We start from the raw sequence: 24,111 nt of genomic DNA on the forward strand, positions 1-24,111 counted from the left end.
AGCACCCCCAAACTATTCCAACTAAATCTGAACTCAAATATGGCGCTCCTTCCCTTCTAAGCCTTGCACTGTGTCTCAAAATTTGTTGTCGGGCACATATAGGCTATTGGTGAACTCAGGAGGATTTGTATAACAATTTTTCCTATTACCCTTTTTGAAAATTATAACTGAGGCAACATGTGCAAAACCAATGGTAATTTTTTATTTGCATAGTCCAATGTTATACAATTCTGTGAAACGCCTAAGGTTTCAAATTGCTCTCTAGATAAATTCTGTGAGAGGTGTAGTTTCCAAAATGGGGTCACTTGTGGGGGGGAATATTTCTGCTGTTGTGGCACATCAGGGGTCTGTAGATGTGACATGGCATCTGCAGTCCATTCCAATGCACTCCAAAATGCAAATAGCACTCTTGCCCTTCTGAACCCTGCCGTGCACCCAAATAGTAGTTTTCCATCAAACATATCTGTGTACTCAAGAGAAATTGCACATCAAACTGTATAGTCCATTTTCTCCGGTTAGCCTTGGGAAAATAAAAAATTTGGAGTTAAAGCAACATTTTCACAGCTCAAAGTGTAAAATTCTGAAGCAACTGAGTTCAAGGTGCCCACCTCGCCTCTAGATAAATTCATTGAGTGGTGTATTTTCCAAAATGGGATAACTTATGGGGGAGAAGTTTCCACTATTAACACTAGAACTACTGGACTCGTGACACCTATACAGAAATACATGGTGCAAAGTAGTCAAAATGACCTCAGTAGTTCTAGTGTTAAGGCACATCAGGGGCTCTGCAATTGCAACAAGGCTTCTGCTATCAATTCCAGCATATTTAGAGTTTGCACCCAAATAGTTTTCCACCACAGATGGGGTATGCCTGTACCCTGGAGAAATTGCACATCAAATTGTATGGTCCATTTTCTCCGGTTACCCTTGTGAAAATGAAAAATTTGGGGCTAAAGCAATACTTTTTCTGGTAAAAAGTAAAAATTCATTAGTTCTTGTGAAGCACCTAAAGGATGATGCTGGTCAGAATTGAAACATTTGGCCTGGTTAGGAAGGGAAAAACCGTCTCGGGGTGAAGGGGTTAAATCATAACAAACAAGACAAAATACACTATTTATATATAAAAAAAAGAAAAATCTTTATTTCTGAAACATTACCCAGCCCATCTGTTTATTCCAATGACAAGTCACTTATCTGTACATTTAGCATTTAAAACTATTAACAAGATGGCATGTTAATTTTTCACCTACCGCAAACCTGTATTATGTCTAATCAAACAGAAAAACTGGAAAATTCTGGGCACTGCCATACATAACTAACAGGAAAACAATTGATTCAAGAAATAAGGCACTAAAGTATATTGAAACAAGTATGCAACCATTGTGTATCCGCATATACTAGCAGTATATATACACACACACATCCATACTCTGACACAGCACCAAATGGAAGCCTATGGAACCAATGTTATCTCCACCTAGAAGCCATGTTTAAGTTATGTGCAATTAAAACTTATTTCTTAAAGTGCAGCTTGTACATTATTAAATAAGTTACATTAAAACGATGGTGTGTGTAATGCCAAACATAAATATCATTAAATTACAGTACAAAGTAACCCATTTACCCCATGATGCTAAAATACAGAAACATGAAAATCCTGTAGCTTAGAGAAACCAACAGAACCAAATTATACTCTTGCTTTTCGGGCTTAGAGCTAATAATGATATGGAAACATTCTACAAAATAAAAAGGATAAATGGGCTGAAACTACCATCAGTATTTTACAAAAACTACTGTCAATTAGAGTAAAATCACTAAGATTTTATTAAGCATAAAACAAAAATGAGACAGACAAAAAGGTAAAAAATAGAAAATAAAGTACACACTACAAATCACTTTTTGAGAAACCAAATAAGACAAAATAATTGAGGCGATCTGTACTTAATGGAATTATACGTGGAGTAAATAAAAATGCAGTGTACTTTAGAGCAGGCCATACCGGTTGTCACTCCCGAAATAACTGCTCAGAAACTTTCTGTTATTGATTAGAACTTGCTGACAAAGTGACAGATGCCATCTTTTTCAGGAAGATTTAAAATTATCATCAGCCAATATGGCTGCACTTCCTGTAAAAGACAAAAAAAACTATATCTGCTGGTAAACCCTACTACTCCATCATCCAATTTGCTATTTCATGGTCAGTTTTAAATTTTGGGTCGCAATTCTCTCTTTAGGCCAGATTTGCCTATCCACATTTTTACAGTCTATATTACAAATGCATTGACCAAGCAAACCAACACCGCAAGTAAACTGAATTGAAAGCCAGTGACTGTATGAAGTCTAAATCCTAGCTCCTAATGGGATGGTCTACTACTTGGAAAATCTTCTTAAGGCCTGTTTCACACGTGTAAAAAAACTCATATGCCCCCCCCCTCATGTGCCGTGGTTCATGGCACACGTGGGTTGTCTATGTGAAATCCGTGATTGCACAGAGATAAACTCACCTGTCCCCGCTCCTGCTGTCCGTGGTGCTGAGGTATCCTGCATGCTGCCTCCGCTGTTTCACCTCTACAGCTACTTCCGGGTCGGCTGTGCTGTGCATAAATGTATTTACATGACAGTAATTAGCCGGGCAGGAAGCAGCAGCCAGCAGAGGCCGGAGACAGAGTCGCTGGAAAAGTGGAATATACATTTTTTTTATTTTCAATGTATTTGTTTCACAGATTACACCATATTGTGGTTTGCGGGACATCAGTGATACCAGAAAAAAACCCAGACATGTCTCCGTGCGGAGCACACGGACACACGTGTACACTGCACGGAGACTCAGTCAGTGAAAAATCACTGATGTATGCGCAGACACAGTGACTTTAATGGGTTTTACGATGTCCGTGATTCTGGTACGTATAAAAACAGTAACTTACGTACCAGAATCACTGACGTGTGAAAGAGACCTAAAAAGAACAGAGGCTCCTTGAAAATAAAACCAACTTGTACTCCCTCTTACATAGCGCAGTTCCTGTGATGTCAGTGCTTGTGTGACATTAGGTCATGTGAGCGCTGCAGCCGGTCAGTGGCTGCTGAAGAGCTGCTTCACTCCTTGCTCCTATGAAACTCAGAGGTCTGGTGGAGATAGAAGCACTGCAACCAATTCGTGGCCACTGATGTCACGTGAGTATCAGGAGATGCGGTGGTCTGAATGGAGAGTATAAGCTATTTTTATATTCAAAAAGGGTCACGTTTCATTTAAGACGGGGCTGTTCAAGTAGTTGATATCCCCTTTAACGGATTCCTGCCATGCAAATTGAATCCAAGTGATATTGATATGTGACTGAAATATTGGCGCTCAGATCTCATTTTCAAAACCTGAACAGTGCATAATTCTTACCAGATTGAGCATAGAGAGGAACTAAGGGTGAATTCACACTGCAGTTTTTGTTGCAGAAAATTGTGCAACTGAACATCGGTTCCCTTAACTTGAGTGGGTTTGTTCTAAATGAATGGCACAGTTACACAACATTCGGTCAAAAAAAAATATACAGACATACTAGGGTATATTTTTAACTGGGTCAATAGATTTGTAGAGGCAAATGTCTGCCACCCAGCATACATCCTGTATCAGGCACTTTTCTAACTAATAGAACCTGTCCCCGATACTTGCAGGGCTTAGGACTGTTGGCAGCTGTATCGCCCACCAAGCACTAGTGTCTTTTCAGAATTGATGTCCCTTTGAGCAGGACACTAGATGTCTAAACTAATTACTAGTGATGAGCTAACACTACCATGCTCAGGTGCTCATATCGAGCAGCTGGATGCTCAGATAGGCATGACTCGTGTACAGAGTATAAAGGAATTCAATGGGGGACTTTAGCATTTTTCCAGAAGATGTCCTAGAAAAAACCCTGAAAAACCTGCAGTCCCCTATTGACTTCCATTATATTCAGGTGCTCGAGTTGCACCCATCCGAGAATCCACCTGCTCGTTACAAGTAACAAGCATGATAGCGCTCGCTCATCACTAGTAATGGAAAACTCTGAACTAGAACAAAATCGATCTATAGGTTAGTGATGGTTCACACTTATGGGCTCCACAGTTTTTTATCTATGAAAATTCCAGATCACTATAGGCAAGATCTTCGCTTCATTCATTTTTACATTGGTGGAATATAGACCAGAGTTACCAGCAAGGCATTAATGTTCACCACAGTCTCAATCACAGCTGCTAGGAATCTCCATAATTAAAGAAACAACTGCGGTTAAATTATTTTTCTAATTTCATGGCTGGGACAAGAGTGGACTACTAGAGATTGGGTGACAACACTAAGTCTGTTGAGTGGCCAGAAAAGCTGCTTCCCACGGCTGCATAACTCACTGTTCCAATATCGCCCATCTGCAGCAGTATAAATTTGGCTAATGACAGAGAATTATGACAGAAGTACGCACTCTCATGGTACACATGGTGTCTAAACTGAACGTGAACTTAAGAAAAAGGCATTCATCAAGGTCAATAGCAAGTGAACTACAGTCATGCTCGAAAGAATTGCCACCCTTGAAATTGTTCCAGAAAAAGTATCTCACAGAAAATTGCAATTACACGTTTTGTTATACACATTTCCTTTGTGTGTATTGGAACAAATTAAAAAAAAAAAAAAAAGGAAAATTGGATAATTTCACACAACTCCCCCAAAATGGACTAGACAAAATTGTTGCCACCTTTCCAAAACTTTGTTTTAATTATAGAATGCTTGTTCAAACTCACCTGTGGCAAGTAAAGGTGGGCAATATGGATATCACACTTTAAGCCAAATAAAAAGGGTAGAGGTTGACTCAATCTGTGCATTGCGTGACTTTGTGCCACACCAAGCATGGAGAAGAACGGAGGCTGTGAGAACCAAAACTGTTGTAAAATATCAACATTATTTAGAGTTCTTGATGTTCTTTTATAAATGGTGTGCAACATAATCAAGAAGTTTAAAATCCATGGCACTGTAGCTAATCTCCTTGAACAGCAGAGAAAAATTGATTAAAGTTTACAAGGCAGGATAATCTGGACGGGGGATAAGCAGCCCCAATCAAGTTTGAAAGAAATTCAAGCTGTCCTGCAGGCTCAGGGTGCATCAGTGTCAGCGCAAACTATCCATCGACATTTGAACGAAATGAAACACTATGGCAGGAGACTCAGGAGGACCCCACTGCTGACACACAGACATATGAAAAAGCTACACTGGAGTTTGCCAAAATGTTTGTGAGCCAAAATACTTTTGGGAAAGTGTCTTGTGGACAGATGACACCAGATAGAGGTTTTTGGTATAGCACATCATTCTACTGGTTCCTGAAAACGGAATGATGCCTACACAAAGAAAATGAATACAGAAGCAACACTCAAATATGGTGGAGATTCAAAGCTGTTTTGGAGTTGTTTTGCTGCCTCTGCAAAGCATAACGAAATCTGACGAGTATCAAAGGATTTTGGGTTGTAATGTAGTGCCCAGTGTCAGAAAGCTGGGTTTGCGTCCTAGGTCATAAGTCTGTCCTGCTGGAAAAAGACCCCCAAAAAACTTCAATAAGCACTCAAATGGATGGAAACAAAATGCCGGAGAGTTCTGAAGTGGCAAAAATGAGTTTGGATTTAAATCCCATTGAACACCTGTGGAGAGATCTTAAAATTACTGTTGGGAGCAGGCACCCTTCAAATATGAGAGACCTGGAGCAGTTTACAAAAGAAGAGTGGTTTAAAATTCCAAATGAGAGGTGCAAGAAGCTTGTTGATCGTATATAAAAAGCGATTGATTGCAATTTTTATGTCAAAAGGTGTGTAACCAAATATTAAGTTGAGGGTGACAACAATTTTGTCCGGCCCAATTTTGGAGTTGTGTGTGAAATTATGTCCAATTTGCCTTTTTTGCTATGTTTTGTTTGTTGTCCCAATACACAAAGGAAATAAACATGAATAACAAAATATCTGTAAATGCAATATTTCATTTTCTTCAACAATTTCAAGAGTGCAACACTCTTGAGCACAACTATTTGATGTGGTCCGATGCTGGAAACAATTTTCCCAATGGGAAAAGAAACTTCTAATAACTGTGAAAACTATCAGTACTGTACTGAGTGAATTAGTTGCGAGAACACACATATATGCTTACCTATATGTGATCACTGAAACTGTCTCAGTCAAACTCGCTCAAGAGCAAGAAAAGCAATAAGCCAATGACAAATTGCCATCCTAAACAACGTTAAATGCCTATGTACATTCTGGCCCGTAATTACACGGATATTTCGGAAACAGAACATTTTATCCAAGGCTCTTATTTCAATACAATTCATACATGACAGTGTTTATGGCTTCCGACTAGGACAGACTCTGGACATGGCGCTAAGCCAGCCTGAACATCTTAAAGGCAAACATCAGTAAAGCAAAAAAATCACATTTACCACAAATATTTGGCAAAATGACTGTCAAATGGCATTTGTCAACATAGTAGTCTTCAATAATGTGCTACCTCTTCGAAATTTTATTAGACTTCTAGTCGGTCTTTTTCCAGAAGCCAATCCATTTTGAATAAAAGTGAACAGGAGTAAAAGAATAGTTACGTTACTAATCTGGAAGTTTGGATTTGTGATACCCAGTCCTCTTACAGCAACAAATATTGTCTTCGAGCCAGTTACACTGTTAAAAACATATCCACCCCTTGTGTCTTTATATGTGGATAGTAGCAGAATGGTATTTAGATTGATGTTCCAGGAAAACCACCTAAACCTCCAGGTCCAGATTAAGCTGCATGAAATCTGACATTAGGTTTTTGACATTTTTTGTTCTTATTGAAGGTTAGTCTCAGAAATATGTGGAAAGTCCCCCAATCATAAAACTTGTCAATCTTACACAAATAAAAATCCCACTCCATAATTGGCACTGAATTAGATGTGTGAGCAAAGTTTTGACTTTCTAAATTTCTACATTTAGTGATCACCATCACAGAACACCAGATCACTTGCTTATCAAAGCAAAAGTCTACTCAATTCATTTTATGTCTAAAGTTCAAAGGGAACCTGCCACGTCCAGCAACCCAATTTTTCTGCAGGTAAATAGCTTTTTAACCTGTGTAGCCAACATACTGGAAAAGTGGTTACAGGGAGAAAATTAACTTTATTCTCCCTGCAGCTGCTCACTTCAAGTCATCGGGGTGGTGCAGGTGGCTGTAATGGTCACTGTGCACTATACAGTGTAATCACTCTCCGGCACACTGATCGGCATCCCGTTCTGTAGTAGGTGTGTGCAGCGCAGACTGATAAAGTAACGGGGAGTGAATACACTCCCTGTATAGGAAAATAAAAACTTAATTTTCTCCCTGTAGCAGCTGCTGCAATAAGCCGGCTACACAGGATTTAAATACCACTTACCTGCAGATCAACTTATCGGCAAATATACAGGGTTTCTGGACAAGACAGTTTTCCTTTAAAAAGTCTACCAATTATTTCAGTAAATGTGTCACATGTGGTAGTTGACTTTTTTTTTATCAGTAGGTCAGACAAATTAATTGCTAAAACAGACTACGTTTCCACGGTGAGTACTTTGCGAGTTTCTGATGTTGCAGATTTTCTGTTCAGATATTTGGGTTACATGCTTTATTGCATTTTTGATGTTGCAGTTTTTGTCATCTTAACTTGCCTATGTAGAAAATCTGCACATAAAACTTGGGGTAACCCAAGAGAAATTGACATGTTGCATATTTGAAACACGCAACGCAGGTTAGTTCACTCAATTGTAAAAAAAAAAAAATGCACAGCGGGCCTGAGATTTCTATAAAACCCACTTCACTGGAGCTGTAAGACGATATGCTTTTGGTGGAATGAAAATACAGAGTCAAAAACTCACGGTGGGAACGTAGTCTTAGGGGCAGAAGCGCTCATCTGTTACCACTGGGTTTTGATCACCTTTCCTTGGATACAGTGGATACTAGCTCATACACCAATCGGTTTGGCTCTCCAAGGCAAGCAGAGCACTTCTGCTACATCTTTTGAAACGAAAGTTACACTTTAAAGTCCATACATTGAAAGCATTCTTCATTAGAGCTCTTTCCCGACATATCCAATTAGTAAATGTTTGGATTTCCTTTAAAAAAAAAAACTATTCTGAACCATCTTTTCTCAGTTTTGTGCCATTTCTTTGTTATTCTGCTTAGTAATCTATGAACCGGTTCTGGTTGTGGGGTGTTTTCCATACAGCCTGTGATTGTCCCATCAATATTAACTATATAGGGATTTTCAACCCCTTGAGAAAGGGGAACAGTAATGCCCGGTTGTCAATTTATTAATAGATTACTTGGAGGAATAAAAAGAAAAGCACAATGTGAAACTGTAAGAAAATATGTTCCATAATTATTAAATGAAGAACATAAGTTATCTAAAAGATATGTCATGAGAGATGACTAGACTAGTTAAAGGTGACAAGGAGGAGACATGTGATGTATCAATTGCATGTAGAAGAGAAACTGGAGGATCTTTATTTGTAGAAGATCGGTTCTACTTCTGTCAGTTCAGAAAAGGAAACTATACAGTTCCCTCTGTATTCTCAGAAACTGGAGAAATGAAGTGCTAGCTAAAATGGTGCCATGAACACAAAAGTAAGTGTTACATATGGGTAGAATAAGAGATTTCTAAAAATAATGTGCAGCTACTATATATGCAGCGACCATTTGATCCCACCATGTCAACATTGACCCAAGTACATAATATCTATGTATACAGAATTCATTAAGTTTGAGTTCTGGAATCAGAACATGGTTACTTGGCTGAGATAGCAGCAATTCCCAAAAAATTAAATATTAATATTTCAGAGGTACATAAAAAAAAAAGCTGCACATCATGTACCTTGAGTCTTTCATTGGCAAAACAAAAATCTAGGATTTTTTTGGCATTCTTGTTCTTGGCAAGCTAAAAGGGTTTGCATTTGTGGATCCCACGAACAGAAATTCAGCTTCCTTCCAATCTTTAGTGTGGCACAGGTACTTAAGCTACCAATCCTTGGAAAGCAAATGTGCTTACAACAAGAGCAAAGTTATCTCAACCCATTAAATTTGGGTGGTGAAAGGAAGCAGGTGACTGTCATATTTGTATGGGGTTCTCTTGTCTCTTTATGCACAAAAATACCTTAATCCTTATCTTCTGACAGTGGCTTATATCCCTCCTCATCTTTGAGAAGACATGCATAGGCAATAGCGAGACTGAACTAGAATTAAGGGAGTTTGCACCAGAAGCTGGTGGCGGTATGAGCAATTTGGCCACAGCTAGCGAAGGTATATAGGCACATCTACATGTAGTGCAGCCATCACAGTGCTCATTTCTTCTCTATAACGGAGCTGACTCTTCTGGTGAGCTGACGATTCCTACTGTGGCAAAAGCAAGCTGTCTAAGGCCTCGGTCACACGTTCGTACCTCCGGTACGTGTTTGGCAGTTTTTTCACATACCAGAGGCACGTACACACGTGGACATATGATTTCATAATGGTTTGGATACACGCAAGTATTTTGGAACGGAACGTGTCCGTTCTGTACTTGCGTGTGTCCCTCACGCAGACATGTCCACGTTTTCTCTTGCAGCACGGGTGTCACACGTGCCACACGGATGTAGTGTGGATGATGTCCCGTGTTACACCCGCCGGAGAAACACGTATCATTTTAAAAAAAACAAAAAACACATACCTCCTTCAGCCCTGCAGAATCTTCCGCTGCAAACTATTTCGGCCGGCCGGCGCACATTAGGAGCGTGTAAAGGAGGTGGGCGTGCTGTCACAGGCTCTAATATCCGCCCCTCCGCTCGGCCGGAAGCAGCATCAGCGGGGAGTGGGCGGGGCTGAAGCAGACTATCAGAACCCTGGACAGCAGCAAGGACCACGTGAGTATGTAAATTACCGGTTCTCTGTGTGCTATCCGCGATAACACATGGAAAACACACGTGGACCGCACGTACCGGAGACACGTACTTACCACACGCAACACGCAGGGAAAATAAGTGTCTCGCGGCACGTGCGTGATTTCCACGTGAGTGTGGCAGAGGCCTAAGGCGTTCCACACCCAAATCTCCCTCTATTACCGATGGCTGTGAGACACTGCAGCATCATTCCCACTCCAACATTTTGCTTAGAGAGGTTGACTACTACTTTTTTTTAAAATTGTTATGGTTATCTGACATGTGGGAGTGGAACCCCTGGATCATCCTGATCAATTGATACCAGCACCATCCATAAATTCTTGGATGGTGCAGCTCTGTAATTTTGATAGTGGCAGTGTACTATGGATTCAACCCTATATTATGAATAGGGCATTGATCTGAAGTCCCTGGTCGCTATAGTTTTGATGGAACTGCTGTTTTCCGGCAGCATTTGAGAACTACCAGCCGCTGAAAAGGCCATAAAAAAAAAAAGTACTGGCTAACCTTTAAGTCTATGGCCCCTCATTCATGGGTTTGCACCAGAATTCTGGTATAAAAACTTCTCAAAATGTGGCAAAAATTGTGACTTTGGGCATCTGCCAACTTTTTGGAGAGAAGCATGAAAGAATGGCTAACAAAATATATATAATTATTTACACCACAAAAGTTGTGTAAATTAGTACAGAAATATACTCAGGCTTGAGTACATGTCTTAGGCTGGCTTAATGAATTTGGCGCATCTTACGCTAGTGGACTGTTCATTAGGATTGACATAAAAACAGCTGTTTGGAAACCGTGCATTTGTCTTTAGTTATGTTACTAAAGACAGTTTTGTACTACCAATTTATCTTTACAAAAGATATCTAATGGACAGGTAGCTCAATGGTTAAGGCAGTTATTTGGTGTGCTTAAAATAATAAAAAGCATGAAAAAACCCCCAAAACTATAACCGAAGTATCAACAAAATGAACCTTTCACCTGTAAGCTGCCAGGCATCACATTGATTGTCTACTAGATGTAGGCGATATATTGCAAAAAGGCCAGCTGACCTTCAAATCAACGGATGACAATTATGCAATCGAAACATCAATGTCCATTTTTTGCTATAGACAAGGCTGAAAAGGAGTTATTTGTTGCTGAAGAGGACCACTACTTGATGTAGATTCTAAAAGTGGCTCATTTCCGCCTACCATGAGGACAGGATCAAGAAGCAGCTAGAATACGTGCCACTATATCAGAATACTGCTGTACTGATGAACACGAGCAGCTGACATTTCTTTATATTAGTGTTATATCAAAAGTGTTCCTGGGCCGTGAGTCATCACCATAAGTAACCATGTGGAAATAGAATTTCCAATGACTCAGAATACAGGATTCACTCTGGAGGTGTCAAGAGAAAGGAAATGTTGCCTTAACAGGAGCTAGACAGCTTAGCTATTAGAAATCTCACAAGGGGGGGAAAGGTGATGTTTGAACCCTGCAATAATGCAAATGGTAAATTTGTCCTCAATGCAGACTTATAATGCCAAAATTCAGAAATCTCCATCACCACCATCTGAATTGGAAGCGTTCTTCTTACTGCCATCTTCATTACAGACTTCGGTCTGTACTGGACTTGGTTAAGCTTTCCAATATATATGATTCAAGGTTCCTTTAAATAAGCCAGGTCTTTAGGAATAGACAGAGGCTGTTCAAGCCTTCAAGTTCTGATCAGAAGAATTACTTTGATTGTCTTAACAGAAAAAAATATATATATATAGGGGAGGGAGAGAGTCTACATTTCTATGACGGGAATGGTAATTCAAATAAATGTTCTAAAATAAAAATACAAATATCACAAATAAAAAAAGCAGCAATTCTGGGCATATCCAGCTGGGAGTGCACCATTATCAGGTGGCATTATGTTCTGCCTTTGGGGGCTGTTTAGAAAGCGGAATAATGATGTAATGGTGGTCTACTGTTTCTGTTGAGGTGACAAAGATGGTAATGTTCTCCAATACACTGCATGGTTTGGCCCCCACAAGACATTTTCAAGCTTCAAGAAGTCCTCCTCTCCTACCACGGCATGCCAGTCCGTGTTCTTTTCCGTTGCTTTTTACAAAGGCAATAGATAGGCAGTCCAAATAACCCTAGGATAAAAACAAAAAAAGCACTGTTATAACAAAAAACTGTCCACACCTAGAAGAGCAAAAGTAGAGGCCTTCATACACAGACTATATGTTGTCCACACCCGCCAACCTGATGCCATATTGAAACATCCACGTTCGATCAGTAGTTTTCATCAGAATTCAATCAGGGTTTGGGCCGTATGTCAGTTTTTACCATCCGTGTGTCATCATTGATTTTCTTGAATGGATAAATAATAGTGATGAGCGAGCACTACGATGCTCGGGTCTCAAAACAAGCAGGTTGGACAGTCTGACACGCTCGACTCGTGTACAGAGCATAATTGAAGTCAATGGGGCACGAGCATTTTTCCGGTAGATCTTCCAGAAAAATGCTCGAGATTCCCATTGACTTTCATTACACTACATACTTGAGTCGCATCCACCTGACCTTCTTGGGAAAAGACAAGTTTATGAGGGCACCACTACAATAATGGTTGGGATTAATCCCTTAGGCTGTGTGCACACGATGCGTTTTTTACCGCGGAAACGCTGCGTTTTGAACCGCAGCGTTTCAGTGGCAAATTGCATGCGTTCAGCTTTCCCAGCAAAGTGTATGGGAAAGCTGAAAAATCAGTGCACATGCTGCGTTTCTTTCCGCAGCGTTTTGGATGCCAAAAATCGGTGCGGAAAGAAAAGCAGCATGTCACTTCTTTTGTGCGTTGTGGCTGCGTTCTCCCCCCATTGAAATCAATGATGTGGGGTCAGAACGCAGCTACGCCGCAGTGAGCTGCTTTTTTGTTGCCTTTGTCGGCACGCCAGAACGCAGGCATTTACCTGGAAGTGAGGTCAAGAGGCTTCCTGTTGACCTCACTTCCTGGCAAAGCCCCCGGTGTCGCCAAAGTGCCCGCCCCGACCCCCGACCCCCCTCCCGAAAATCCAACATGGCCGCGCGCACAGTAGCGCATCGGCCGCCCTGCTCCTATGATTTCTGTCGCATGTGCAATAACACATGCGACAGAAAACTGTTCCCCAGGCCCTGCCCGTTCACCCCCTATTCCCCCCGGTGTCATACATACCTGTCCGGTCGCAGCGCTGATCCCCCGCGGCCCCCTCCTCCTCCTTCACAGCAGGCGCCGGCCGGTCACATGAGCAGAGCAGCTGACAGCCAGCACTGTGTTCAGTGTGAGCTGTGCTGGCTGCTCGCAGTCTGCAGCTGTGACCCGGGGAGAGTGGGTGCAGATTTTTGCACCCACTCTCCTCAAATGGAGGGTCTGCCCTCCTAGAAAATGGGGGATACGTTTCCTGAACGTGCCCCCATATTCTAGAAGGTCCAGAGGCGACGTGGGACATCCATATGGATTTCTGCGGACCCATTTTTTTTTATTAAATTGGAGAACAAGGGAATGATTTGGGGAGTGTTTTTTCTAATAAAACATTTTTTGTTGTCTTTTTTTGCTTTTGTTTACTGTCAATTAGTTATGTCGGGTGTCTGATAGACGCCGTGACATCACTAATTGCTGGGCTTGATGCCAGGTGACATTACACATCTGGTATCAACCCCATTTATTACCCCGTTAGCCAACGCACCAGGGCGCGGGATGAGTTGGGGCGAAGCGCCAGGATTGGCGCATCTAATGGATGCGCCACTTCTGGGGCGGCTGCGGCCTGCTATTTTTAGGCTGGGAAGAGTCCAATAACCATGGCTCTTCCCACCCTGAGAATACCAGACCCCAGCTGTCAGCTTCACCTTGGCTGGTGATCTAATTTGGGGGGACCCCATGTTATTTTTTTTTTTATTCTTTATTTATAAATAAAAAAAAAAAACATGGGGAGCCCTCCAAATTGATCACCAGCCAAGATGAAGCTGCCAGCTGTGGTTTGCAGGCTACAGCTGTCTGCTTTACCCTGACTGGCTATCAAAAATAGGGGGGACCCCACGCCATTTTTTTCATTTTTTTTTTTTTTTTTTTTATTGGATAAATACTAAGCTAGGCACCCTTTAGTGCCACATGAAAGGTACTAAAGGTGCCAGCTTAGAATATGCTGGCGGGGGTAGGACGTTCTATATATTTGACATCCCTTCATCCATTGACGCTTTTTAGGCTGTGTGTCCACAATCAGGGTTTGCAGCGTTATGGGCGCTGAGTGTTTTCCCTGCGTCCATAACGCTGCGTTGTGCAGTAGAAGCACAGTGGAAGGATTTTTGGAGATCCCATGCCCACTGTGCTTCTTTTCTCCGCAGCATAAACTGACCGGTAGCGTGGCTTCCCGAGCCTCAGCATGTCAATTTATGCTGCGGAGACGAGTGTTCTCTGCAGGTAGTATAGAGCTCCACAGCAGCCTGAACCCAAATCGTGGGCATGGGCAGCTGCAGGAAGGCTGACACTGTGTACTAGACGCCGTGTCGCTGGATCATGGCCACATAGCCTTAGGCCCCTTTCACACGTCAGTGATTCTGGGACGTTTGTGCTTTTTTTTAAACGTACCAGAATCACTGACATACGCAGACCCATTATAATGAATGGGTCTGCTCACACATCAGTGATTTTTCACTGCACGTGTCTCCATGCGGCGTACCCGCGTGTGCGTGATTGCCGCACGGAGACATGTCCATTTTTTTCTGGCATCACTGATGTCCCACGGACCACGCAGTGGTGTGATCCGTGAAACACGTGCCAGAAAAAAACGTGCTTTTAAAATAAAAAACATTTTAACTCACCCGGCTCCAGCGATGTCCTCTGCAGCCCGTCCTCCCTGTTCCTTCTGTGCCGGCTCATTATTGTCGCGCATATTCATGATGCACGACACAGCCAACCCGGAACCAGCTGCTGCGGGGGTCAGCGCCGGCCGGATGCTGCACCGCGGGAGCGATCAGCACCATGGAGAGCGGGAGCGGGCGCAGGTGAGTTAATCTCTAAGTGCAATCACGGGCCACGGAGAACGGAGCCCGGATTGCACTTAGACAACCCACGTGTGCCGTGATTCACGGCACACGGAGGGACATGTGCGTGTTTTACACGCCAGTGAAAAACGTCAGTGTTTTCACTGACGTGTGAAACGGGCCTAAAAGTGAGAATATTGTTGCTACAGCAACATTTTGGGTGAAGTAGCTGTGGATTCAAAATGCTTAATATACTCCTGAATAAAATCCTTGATGGGTGCAGATTCCAAAATGGGGTCACTTGTGGGGGTTTTCTGACGTATAGGTACCTAAGGGGCTTGGTGCGCGAAGTTTATTTCAACTTTTCCAAAATTCAAATGGTGCTCCTTCCATTCCAAGCCCTCCCATTTATCCAAACAGAATGTGGAGAAGGAAATGACATCACAGGTTTTTTTTTCCAAAGGTCTGTGTTCAACCAACTTTATTATCACTGACAAGTCTTAAAAAACGCACCTAAAAAAACGCATGAAAAACGCATGAAAAACGCATGAAAAACGCATGAAAAACGCATGAAAAACGCATGAAAAACGCATGAAAAACGCATGAAAAACGCATGCGTTTTCGATGCGTTGTTTCTCAAAAAGCATTGTTTACAATTCTCCCCTCTGCCAGAGGGTGCGTTTTTTTCCGCGCGGAAAAAAAAGCAACGTGTGCACATACCCTCAGGCACACCTATAACAACAAAGCAATGCAAAAGAACAAGAAGGTGTGTAAAAAAAATGGGATCACGAAGTCAAATAGAACAATTTTTATTTAGCAAAAAAGACACCAATACTATATTAAAACCATTTAAAATACACACAGTGTTCAAACAAACAGATGGGGTTGCATATAATAAAACAGAACCCCACAAGTCACCCCCTCCATATGGATAAGTATCATGTACAAAGCACACTATAGGCCAGTAAATAAAGGCAAAGCCTCAATACAAATGAATACAGATATAAATAACAAGGAAGCATATGCAAAATGCACAAAATATCATAGATACCAGTCAAATGTAGACAAACATACCAGCGATCAAGAAAAGGAACCTATAGGTGCAAATGGGAGAACCATAATGGAGGAAGGCAACAAAGAGAACCCCCCCAACGCGTGTCGCCACCCCTAGAGTGGCTTCATCAGGGAAAAATGGGGTGAGTCACATTGTGCATTTTGCATATGCACTGGATGTTTATATGCTTCCTTGTTATTTATATCTGTATTCATTGTGTATTTTAAATGGTTTTAATGTAGTATTGGTGTCTTTTTTGCTAAATAAAAATGGTTTTATTTGACTTAATATTTGGTGATCCCATTTTTTTAACACACCTTGTTCTTTTGCATCACCTGACCTTCTTGATTCAAGTACCGAGCATGGTAGTGCTCGATCATCACTAATAAATGAGCTTTTCCTACTCTTTGCAATGTTAATCACAGACAGCTCATGGAATTTACACTGATGCCATGTGCTGTTCTTGATTTTTCACAAATCCATATAGATTTCTGTTGGTATTTTTAATTTGCGATACGGGTAAAAATAAAAAAATAAAAATAGACTTGTTTCTATGATTTTTTTTTTGCATGCACAGCAAAAAATCTGGACACGTGAACAACCCCATAGACTAGACACTCATGGGCACATGTTTTATCCATGAAAAATGGACATTTGAAAGAGACTTAATTTTCATAGGGGCATTGGCCAACTGATTGTCAGGGGAGATATTGATCAGGCTTGTTCTTTTTTGGACTGCCAATTATTTTCATAGAGATAAGCTGCTAGCATAGATGTCTGTTGGCAGCTTTCTCTTTGAGAACACAGGAGCACAAAGCTGAACGAGCCCTCTTGTATACGAGGGGCTGCTGATAAGTCTTTGGCTTTGTGATCTTTTTAGTTTCTATGGAACGAATGTTACATCACATGAAAGCCTTGTGTGTCTCATATATAGGTTTTCAAAATTTTGTGTTTGTTCTTTATGACAACAGTGTTCTGCGCACGCAGGGAAACAAAATGGCGGAGTCTAATGCAATATTCACAGCAACAGAGCAGAGGAATGATAAAATTCTTGTTTCTACAAGGAAAGTCCGCAAAGGATATTCATGGTGATATGTCGGGGATCAATGCCTTTCATATTTCACAGTTAAGAACTGGGTCTAAATTAAAACGGGCAACTTCAGCACCATTAATGAAGAACATCCTGGACGACCGATAGTGGTTGTTCCAGAGATAGTTGATGCTGTGCACAACCTCATACTGGAGAATCGACGAATTTCAGCTAAAGCAATAGCAGGCATCATGGGGATTCCCAGTGAACGTGTATGTGTCATTACCCATGAACATTTGGACACGAGGAAGCTATCTGCAATGTGGGTTCCCAAATGTTTCACAACAGATCAGAGAAGCATGCGAGTAAAAACTTCCCGATCCATTTGTCAGTGTTTCCGGACTTATAAGAACTTCCTGGATCGACTGGTCACTATGGATGAGACCTGCCTGAAAAAAAAAGCAGTCAAAAGAGTGGAGGCACAGTGGTTCTCATCCAAAGAAGTTCAGGGTGCAAAAATCAGCCACTTTGATGGCGTCTGTGTTCTGGGATAAGAAGGGCATGCTGCTAATGGACCATCTTCAGAAGGATTCCACCATCAATGAAAGGTATTACATTGAACCTTTGGGCCAACTGAAATCAGCTCTGAAGGCCAAAAAACGCGGTAAGCTGTCCAAAAGAATCTTGTCCGGCAAGACAACGCCTCCGCTCACACTGCACAAGCGACCACGGCAAAACTGGCAGAGCTGGGCTTCCAGCTGGTTGACCACCCACCTTATTCACCAGATTTACCTCCCTCCGACTATCATCTGTTTTCAAACCTGAACAGACCTCAAGGGTACCAAATTTCACACAATTTCTGATGCTATGGATGCCTGATTTGAGGCACAACCAAAATCCTTCTTTTTGCCGGGCTTACAGAACTTGGAATACTGATGTAAGAAGTGTGTTGACATCAGTGGAGAATATGTGGAATAAATGTAAAGTTTCATGATTCTATTTAATTTCTTTCTGGGTAAAGCCAAAGACTTATCAGCAGCCCCTCGTATTGGAGAGGTGGCCATCGGCTGAACGATCGATTAAAGCATTGTTCAGCCTACATTCATCTAAATGTGTATGGTGGGGGTTAAGAGAAAACTAGTAGATATTACACACTGAACAGCTTTCTGAACTACTCATGGGAGAGCTATAAGAAAGCTAGTGTTAGGCTGCTTTCACACATCAGTTTTTTGCCATTAGGCTCGATCCAACGAAAAAACTGATGCGACGGATCTGGCAAAAAAATGGATCAGTTGCATCAGTTTTTTGACGTATCCGTTGTGATACTGAGTATGCTCAGTTCAAAAAACCGGATCTGGCGGCCGTATCCGTTTTTTTGCCACATTACGCCGGATCCGGCGTCCATAGGGTTCCATTATAAAACACGCTGCATGGCGCCGTATCCGGCGTGATACGGTTTTTCGGCGGAGACAAAAAACGTTCCCCTCAGCGTTCCATCCGGCCGCTGGACAAATTTTGTCGGATTCGGCGAAAGCCAAATGGAACGCAAGGCCAACGGCCCAATCCGGCGCTAATAGAAGTCTATGGGGGAAAAAACGGATCCGGCAGCAACAGACACCGGATCCGTTTTTACAGGTTTTTGCCGCATTGTGCCTGGTGACAAAAAACTGATGTGTGAAAGCACCTTTACTTTATGCATCTCAAAGACAGGTGGCTCCTTTCGGCCAATCATCACATGGCAGATGCACTTAAACTACATAAGACTACTTTGGATGGTTTTTAAAGCGAGTGTGGCCTATTGTATATAGAAGTTATATGCTTCTTGTTCACCTATGGACATTATCTAATTGCTACCTTATAGTGTTAAAATAGTCTCGATCTATGGAGGTCTCATTTGTGTAGATAGGGAGAGGCGTATTAATCATCTGGAGCAGTACGGTGAGGAGGCGGCCGGGGGCTTCCAAGGACTACTTAGGCCACCCTTTGTCCTCAGCCGACTTTACAGACTATGCTTTTCCAATTCCGTGGCATTCCAGAGTAAAAGGCAAAGGCCTTTGAGACACTTAAGAAATGTATGCAAACCATGAGTTGCCACATACCTCCACCAAAATTTGAGTGCATGAGGCCTTGTTTCTATTCATCTGGCCACATGGCTTTTTTTAATCTTAAATCATGCTATAAAAATGCTGGAGGGAAACTGGTCTGAAAATTGATCTTATAGTTTTCAAAGGGAACTGCATCTGGTCATCTATTTCTGCTCCAACCCCTTCAATGAGCACAATTGGAATATGCCACGTGTTGCGTCTTTTGATCTGGCTCAACAGAAACAGACGACAACTGATGCAGCTTTAACCTCAGCTGTGATCAGTCTAGGCACAAGAAAACTGATCCTGATGCAACAGATAAACGGAAACCCAGCCTCAGTAGGATTTCCGAGGAAATCATTACAAGTGGCTAAATGCATGGGGGCTAGGTTTGTAGACAAGCCCATTCTGGTAACAGTTTTACCAAATAGGACCTTTATCACGAGGCATATCCAGGATTTTAAACATTAAATACATAAAAGGCATTAAAAAGGATTTGTATGTTAAATGTGGATTTATGTCTATCCTCCATCTGTGCAAGCTTCAATACAGTCTGCACTAGGACGCACAGCAGGTGGCCCAGATTATGTCCGAAGAGAGCAGACGGCTACATGTGTTCAGCTGCCAGCGGGCAAAGTTGAAAAAGCACAGCATGCCAGTTGTAGAGAGAAAACATTTTAATTATTCCAGCAATCCACCCATCAAACGTCTACAGACAGTAAATTTACAAAATATCTGTTTGGAATAGAAGATTGTCTATGATCTGGAGAGAATTGTCTTTTAGGAGGATAGCTGTGCTGTTGTCACTGGGTTAGGGGGCCGATCGGCTGATACTCATACTGGAAGACGTTAGATTTAACCATTGTGTTACTCTGACACCTGTATCTTGGTATTAAGACTTCAATGTTCCTAAGACGTTTAGTTTGTGCACGGTCTATAGGATGTTTCCTGGCTAACTGTTGCACTGAGGCCCATCAGGAACGTGGAGGATCCACATCACCTGACCACTGGGCTATTAAACGTCCCTATTTATTTGGAAGTTTTTGAAGAGCTGCCTCAGTTTTTATTATCTACTGCAATATTTGGATAAATACCTTAGGTGCCTTGCACAAATATTTGAGTCAAATACATCATATATACACAGACTTTCAGGAATACTGCAATTCACACACTATCACACTCACTATTCTGTAAATGGAACGTTTTAGACTTTTCAGTAACACAGATAGGATTACAATGGAACATAACACTTCAATATACAGTGCAACCTTGGTTTACGAGTAACTTGGTGTGCGAGTATTTCGCTATATGAGCAAATACTCACCGCACACACTTCCGGTTCTGTACTTTCAGCGCGCTCTGACCCGCTCTTGCAAAAAACACACACACACGCACCTTACCTTCCGTTCCATCGCCAGCCTCTAGGTTCTTGTAGTTCGCCGCTACAGGAGGTGTATCGGGTAACCATTGCGATGATGGAGGAACTTCCACTGTCAGCCGCTTCTCAAAGGCAGCACGCTTGCCTTTGATGTCAGCGCACTGGCAGCGGAAGTTCCTCTATCGTCGCGATGGTTACCCAATACATATCCTGTAACGGCGAACTACAAGAACCGGGAGGCCGGCGAGGGAACGGAAGGTAAGGTGAGCATAATGTGTGTGTTATGTGTGTATATATGTGTGTGTGTTATGTGTGTGTATATAATAGATATATAGAATAGATAATAAATATATATATATTTATTAATATAATATATAATAATTTTACACACATATATACACATATATGTAACACATACACACACAGATATATATATATATATATATATATTAGTCTGAGCTTGCATTATTTCCTATGGGAAATTTTGCTTTGCTAGACGAGTAACTTTGTTTACAAGCACACTCCCAGAGCAGATTGTTCTCGTAAACCAAGGTTCCACTGTATAGTAAATGACACAGAACCCATCATTCCCAATTATTGATGGTCACAGCTCACCTCCACTACCTATACAATGACTTCCAGATCTGAATAAAAAAAAATATTCGTATATGAGTCAATAAGGTAAGAGACCTCTTATTTAAAGAAAAAAGTTTGGCCCATACTGAGAAACCGTTTTTGCCGGTGTGAAAGTTTTTTTTTTTTTTTTTTCTTAAATTGAAAACAAAAAACACACCTTATATTATACAAGTAACATATCAGATTTAGAGGGAATGTGTCATTAAGTAGTTTCCCCTAATTTGACGGCAGTGCAATGAAGATAGAGACCTGGATTCCAGCAATGTATCCACTTACTGATCTACCTAGTGTAGTTTTGATAAAATCACTGATTTATAAGCAGGAGATGGGTAGAGGACTAGTAAGCCTGCTGCCAGGTAGTCAAGCGTATTAATGAGATTTGTGTAACGCCGCCCCCACTTCTGATTGGCAGCTTTCGGTATACAGAGTACAAGGGCAGAAAACTGACAGTGTGGTGGGCAGGGCTATACAGAGCTCTACAGTTAGAGCTGCTAGATCTGCAACAGATAAACAGTGATGATGTTATCCAAATGACAGCAAATAGCTCAGTGAGTGATTATCGCTGGAATCAGGGTCTCTGCCGCTACATTATGCTGCCTCAGACGGGGTAGCAAAAACCTGGTGAGAAATGAATGTCATCAGAAAATGATCTAAGAAGGAGTCTTACCTATGACAACTGCAATAGCTCCCAATGCCAGACCAATGACTAGGAGCAAGGGTGCAATAAGCAGCTTCCCAGCTGAAAAAGAAAAGAAGTCATCAGTTCATCTTAATAGATAAGTGCCGAGAGCAGCCATGGAGATCTGCGCTTTACAATGGGCACAGCGAACATTTTTTTTGTTCGTTTAAGAAGCTGGGGCTACACCTAAGAAATGCCGTACATATAGCGGTCTCGGGGGTTTTATATTCATATATGTGCCGGTATAAAATCTTCCTCCACACAAGCGTGTTGTAAATCTCATGCAATAATGAAACCCTTAGCATTGTATGAAATAATAAAACAGAGGCTGCAGAATATAGTGCGACATGAAAATATATATATACCGGCTCTACCTGCAGCAAGCAATGACTACAAAATCAAGCGGGATTTCAGGGACCAGACCTCACAAACACGTGGCGGCATTGAGGTCTGAGATCAAAGTATTGTAGTGTGCCTGCGCAGGACCTCAGTTCTGGCGCGTGTGTATGACGTAGACGCGTCATGCATCGCAGCTTCAGAATAAGGAAGACCAAGATGGCCGAAAGGGGAGGCGCCGATCCCGGACAGCGGCGCTACCCATCTGACTATTGTGCACTGGAGCGACCTTCTAGGTGAGTATTATAAAGTGTTTTTTACATTCTACACAGTAGTCTGGGCTCTTATATACAGCATGTTAGAAACCTGTATATAAGAGCCCACTGGTGGTGGCCGCAGCTTATAGGGCAAATAACTGGTCACAGGTTCCCTTTAAGATTTGACCTTTTAAAAGTATTTTTAAAGAGTGTTGTGTCGCCATGCAAATAAAATGCCTAACAATTCATGCACTCACCACAAACAGAGCCTCGCACTAATCTCCTTACGTGCGGTCTCTCGGGGAGGTAGCGGTATTTGCATCCAAATATACTGAGGTTTGACGTGTGATCACCAAAGAATCGCAGCTGACGGTATCTCTCCCCGCAACGATAGCAGAAATTAGTGTTACACTGAGAACAGGTCATATGATCGCATCCTTCGGTTCTCTGAATGTGGACCTGCAAGGTGAAAGGAAGAAATGGTGTGAAAGGAACAAGCCAAGTATCTAGAACCAGTTTGGAAGATAAATTGTATGTATGCCACCGTAGGACGAGTGGTGGCCAAAGTGTCCCAACAAGCGCAGCTCTAAGGAGTCCAGACTGACTCTTACTGCTGCAGAGTTTCTCATCACCTCTATTAAGTATAACAAGAAGGGACAAGTTCCATGGCAATATAAAAGGACAGACATGCCTTGTTTGCTTTTACATTTATTGGTAGCTGGAACACTTTCCTAATTGACTAAATGGATGTTTGTATTAAAGAAAATAATAAAATCACCTCGAATATCAAAAGAAAAGGATGATGAAATGCCCATATTTATATATACACAGTTCAACTTTTAGTAGATAAAACTAACAGCAGCGTCAATAGAACCATACCGAATAAAGTTAGGATGCCTTGTTATGTAGATCACAAATACCAAATATAAGCATGACACAGCTGAAGGCGGCCTTATGTGCGTTTATGAGGATAAAAGGTTAGGTATGTAGATCCGCAGTCAGCCCTTACATTGTGGTCCATCTGGACCAGGTCTAAAGCCTGCTTTACACGTTATGCTTAAGCATACGATAGTGTATGCGATAGTAACCGCCCCAATCGTATGTGCGGCACGTTCAATTTGTTGAACGTGTTGCACAAACGATTATTTCCAGTCACACGTACTTACCCTTCCTACAACCTCGATGTGGGCGGCAAATGTCCACTTCCTGGAGTGAAAGGGACGTTCGACGTCACGTGGCAGCCGGCCAATAGAAGCGGAGGGGCGGAGATGAGCGGGACGTAAACATCCCGCCCACCTCCTTCCTTTCGCATTGCTGGCGGGAGATCTGTTCATCATTCCCGGGGTGTCTCACACTGCGATGTGTGCTACCTCGGGAACATTGAACAACCTCACGTTCAATTTTTTGGAATTGAACGACGTTCGTGCGATGAACGTTTTAACGTTCAATCGCAATCGCACGTAGCTGTCACACGTTACAATATAACTTACGATGCCGGATGTGCGTCATTTACGACGTGACCCCGCCGACACATCGTAAGATATATTGTAGCGTGTAAAGCACGCTTAAGACGGTGGAAGTCGTGATTGTTCATTCAATGTGGGTCACGGTGATTTTCAGAATGGGGGATGTGTGTCCCATGTTCTCTCCTGGTGCGTAGCTCAAGAGTCAAGGGCACACTGCTCCTGAGGGTGCACGGAGTGGAGGACGGGTTCAGTAGAAATATAATGCCTTCTAT

The 24,111-nt window shown here is 42.0% G+C and overlaps 1 protein-coding gene across 1 annotated transcript in view; it reads right to left on the bottom strand.

The window, feature by feature from the left end:
• Positions 1-1,119: 1,119 nt before the first annotated feature.
• Positions 1,120-24,111, bottom strand: part of RNF217 (ring finger protein 217) — a 124,748-nt gene continuing 101,756 nt past the window's right edge. The window contains 3 exon segments of the mRNA XM_075339943.1: positions 1,120-12,059; positions 21,769-21,840; positions 22,631-22,832. Coding sequence (XP_075196058.1) covers positions 11,986-12,059; positions 21,769-21,840; positions 22,631-22,832 — 348 coding nt within the window. The 3' untranslated portion in view covers positions 1,120-11,985.

The sequence above is a fragment of the Anomaloglossus baeobatrachus genome, chromosome 3 (assembly GCF_048569485.1).
Source record: "Anomaloglossus baeobatrachus isolate aAnoBae1 chromosome 3, aAnoBae1.hap1, whole genome shotgun sequence".
NCBI classification, from domain to species: Eukaryota; Metazoa; Chordata; class Amphibia; order Anura; family Aromobatidae; genus Anomaloglossus; species Anomaloglossus baeobatrachus.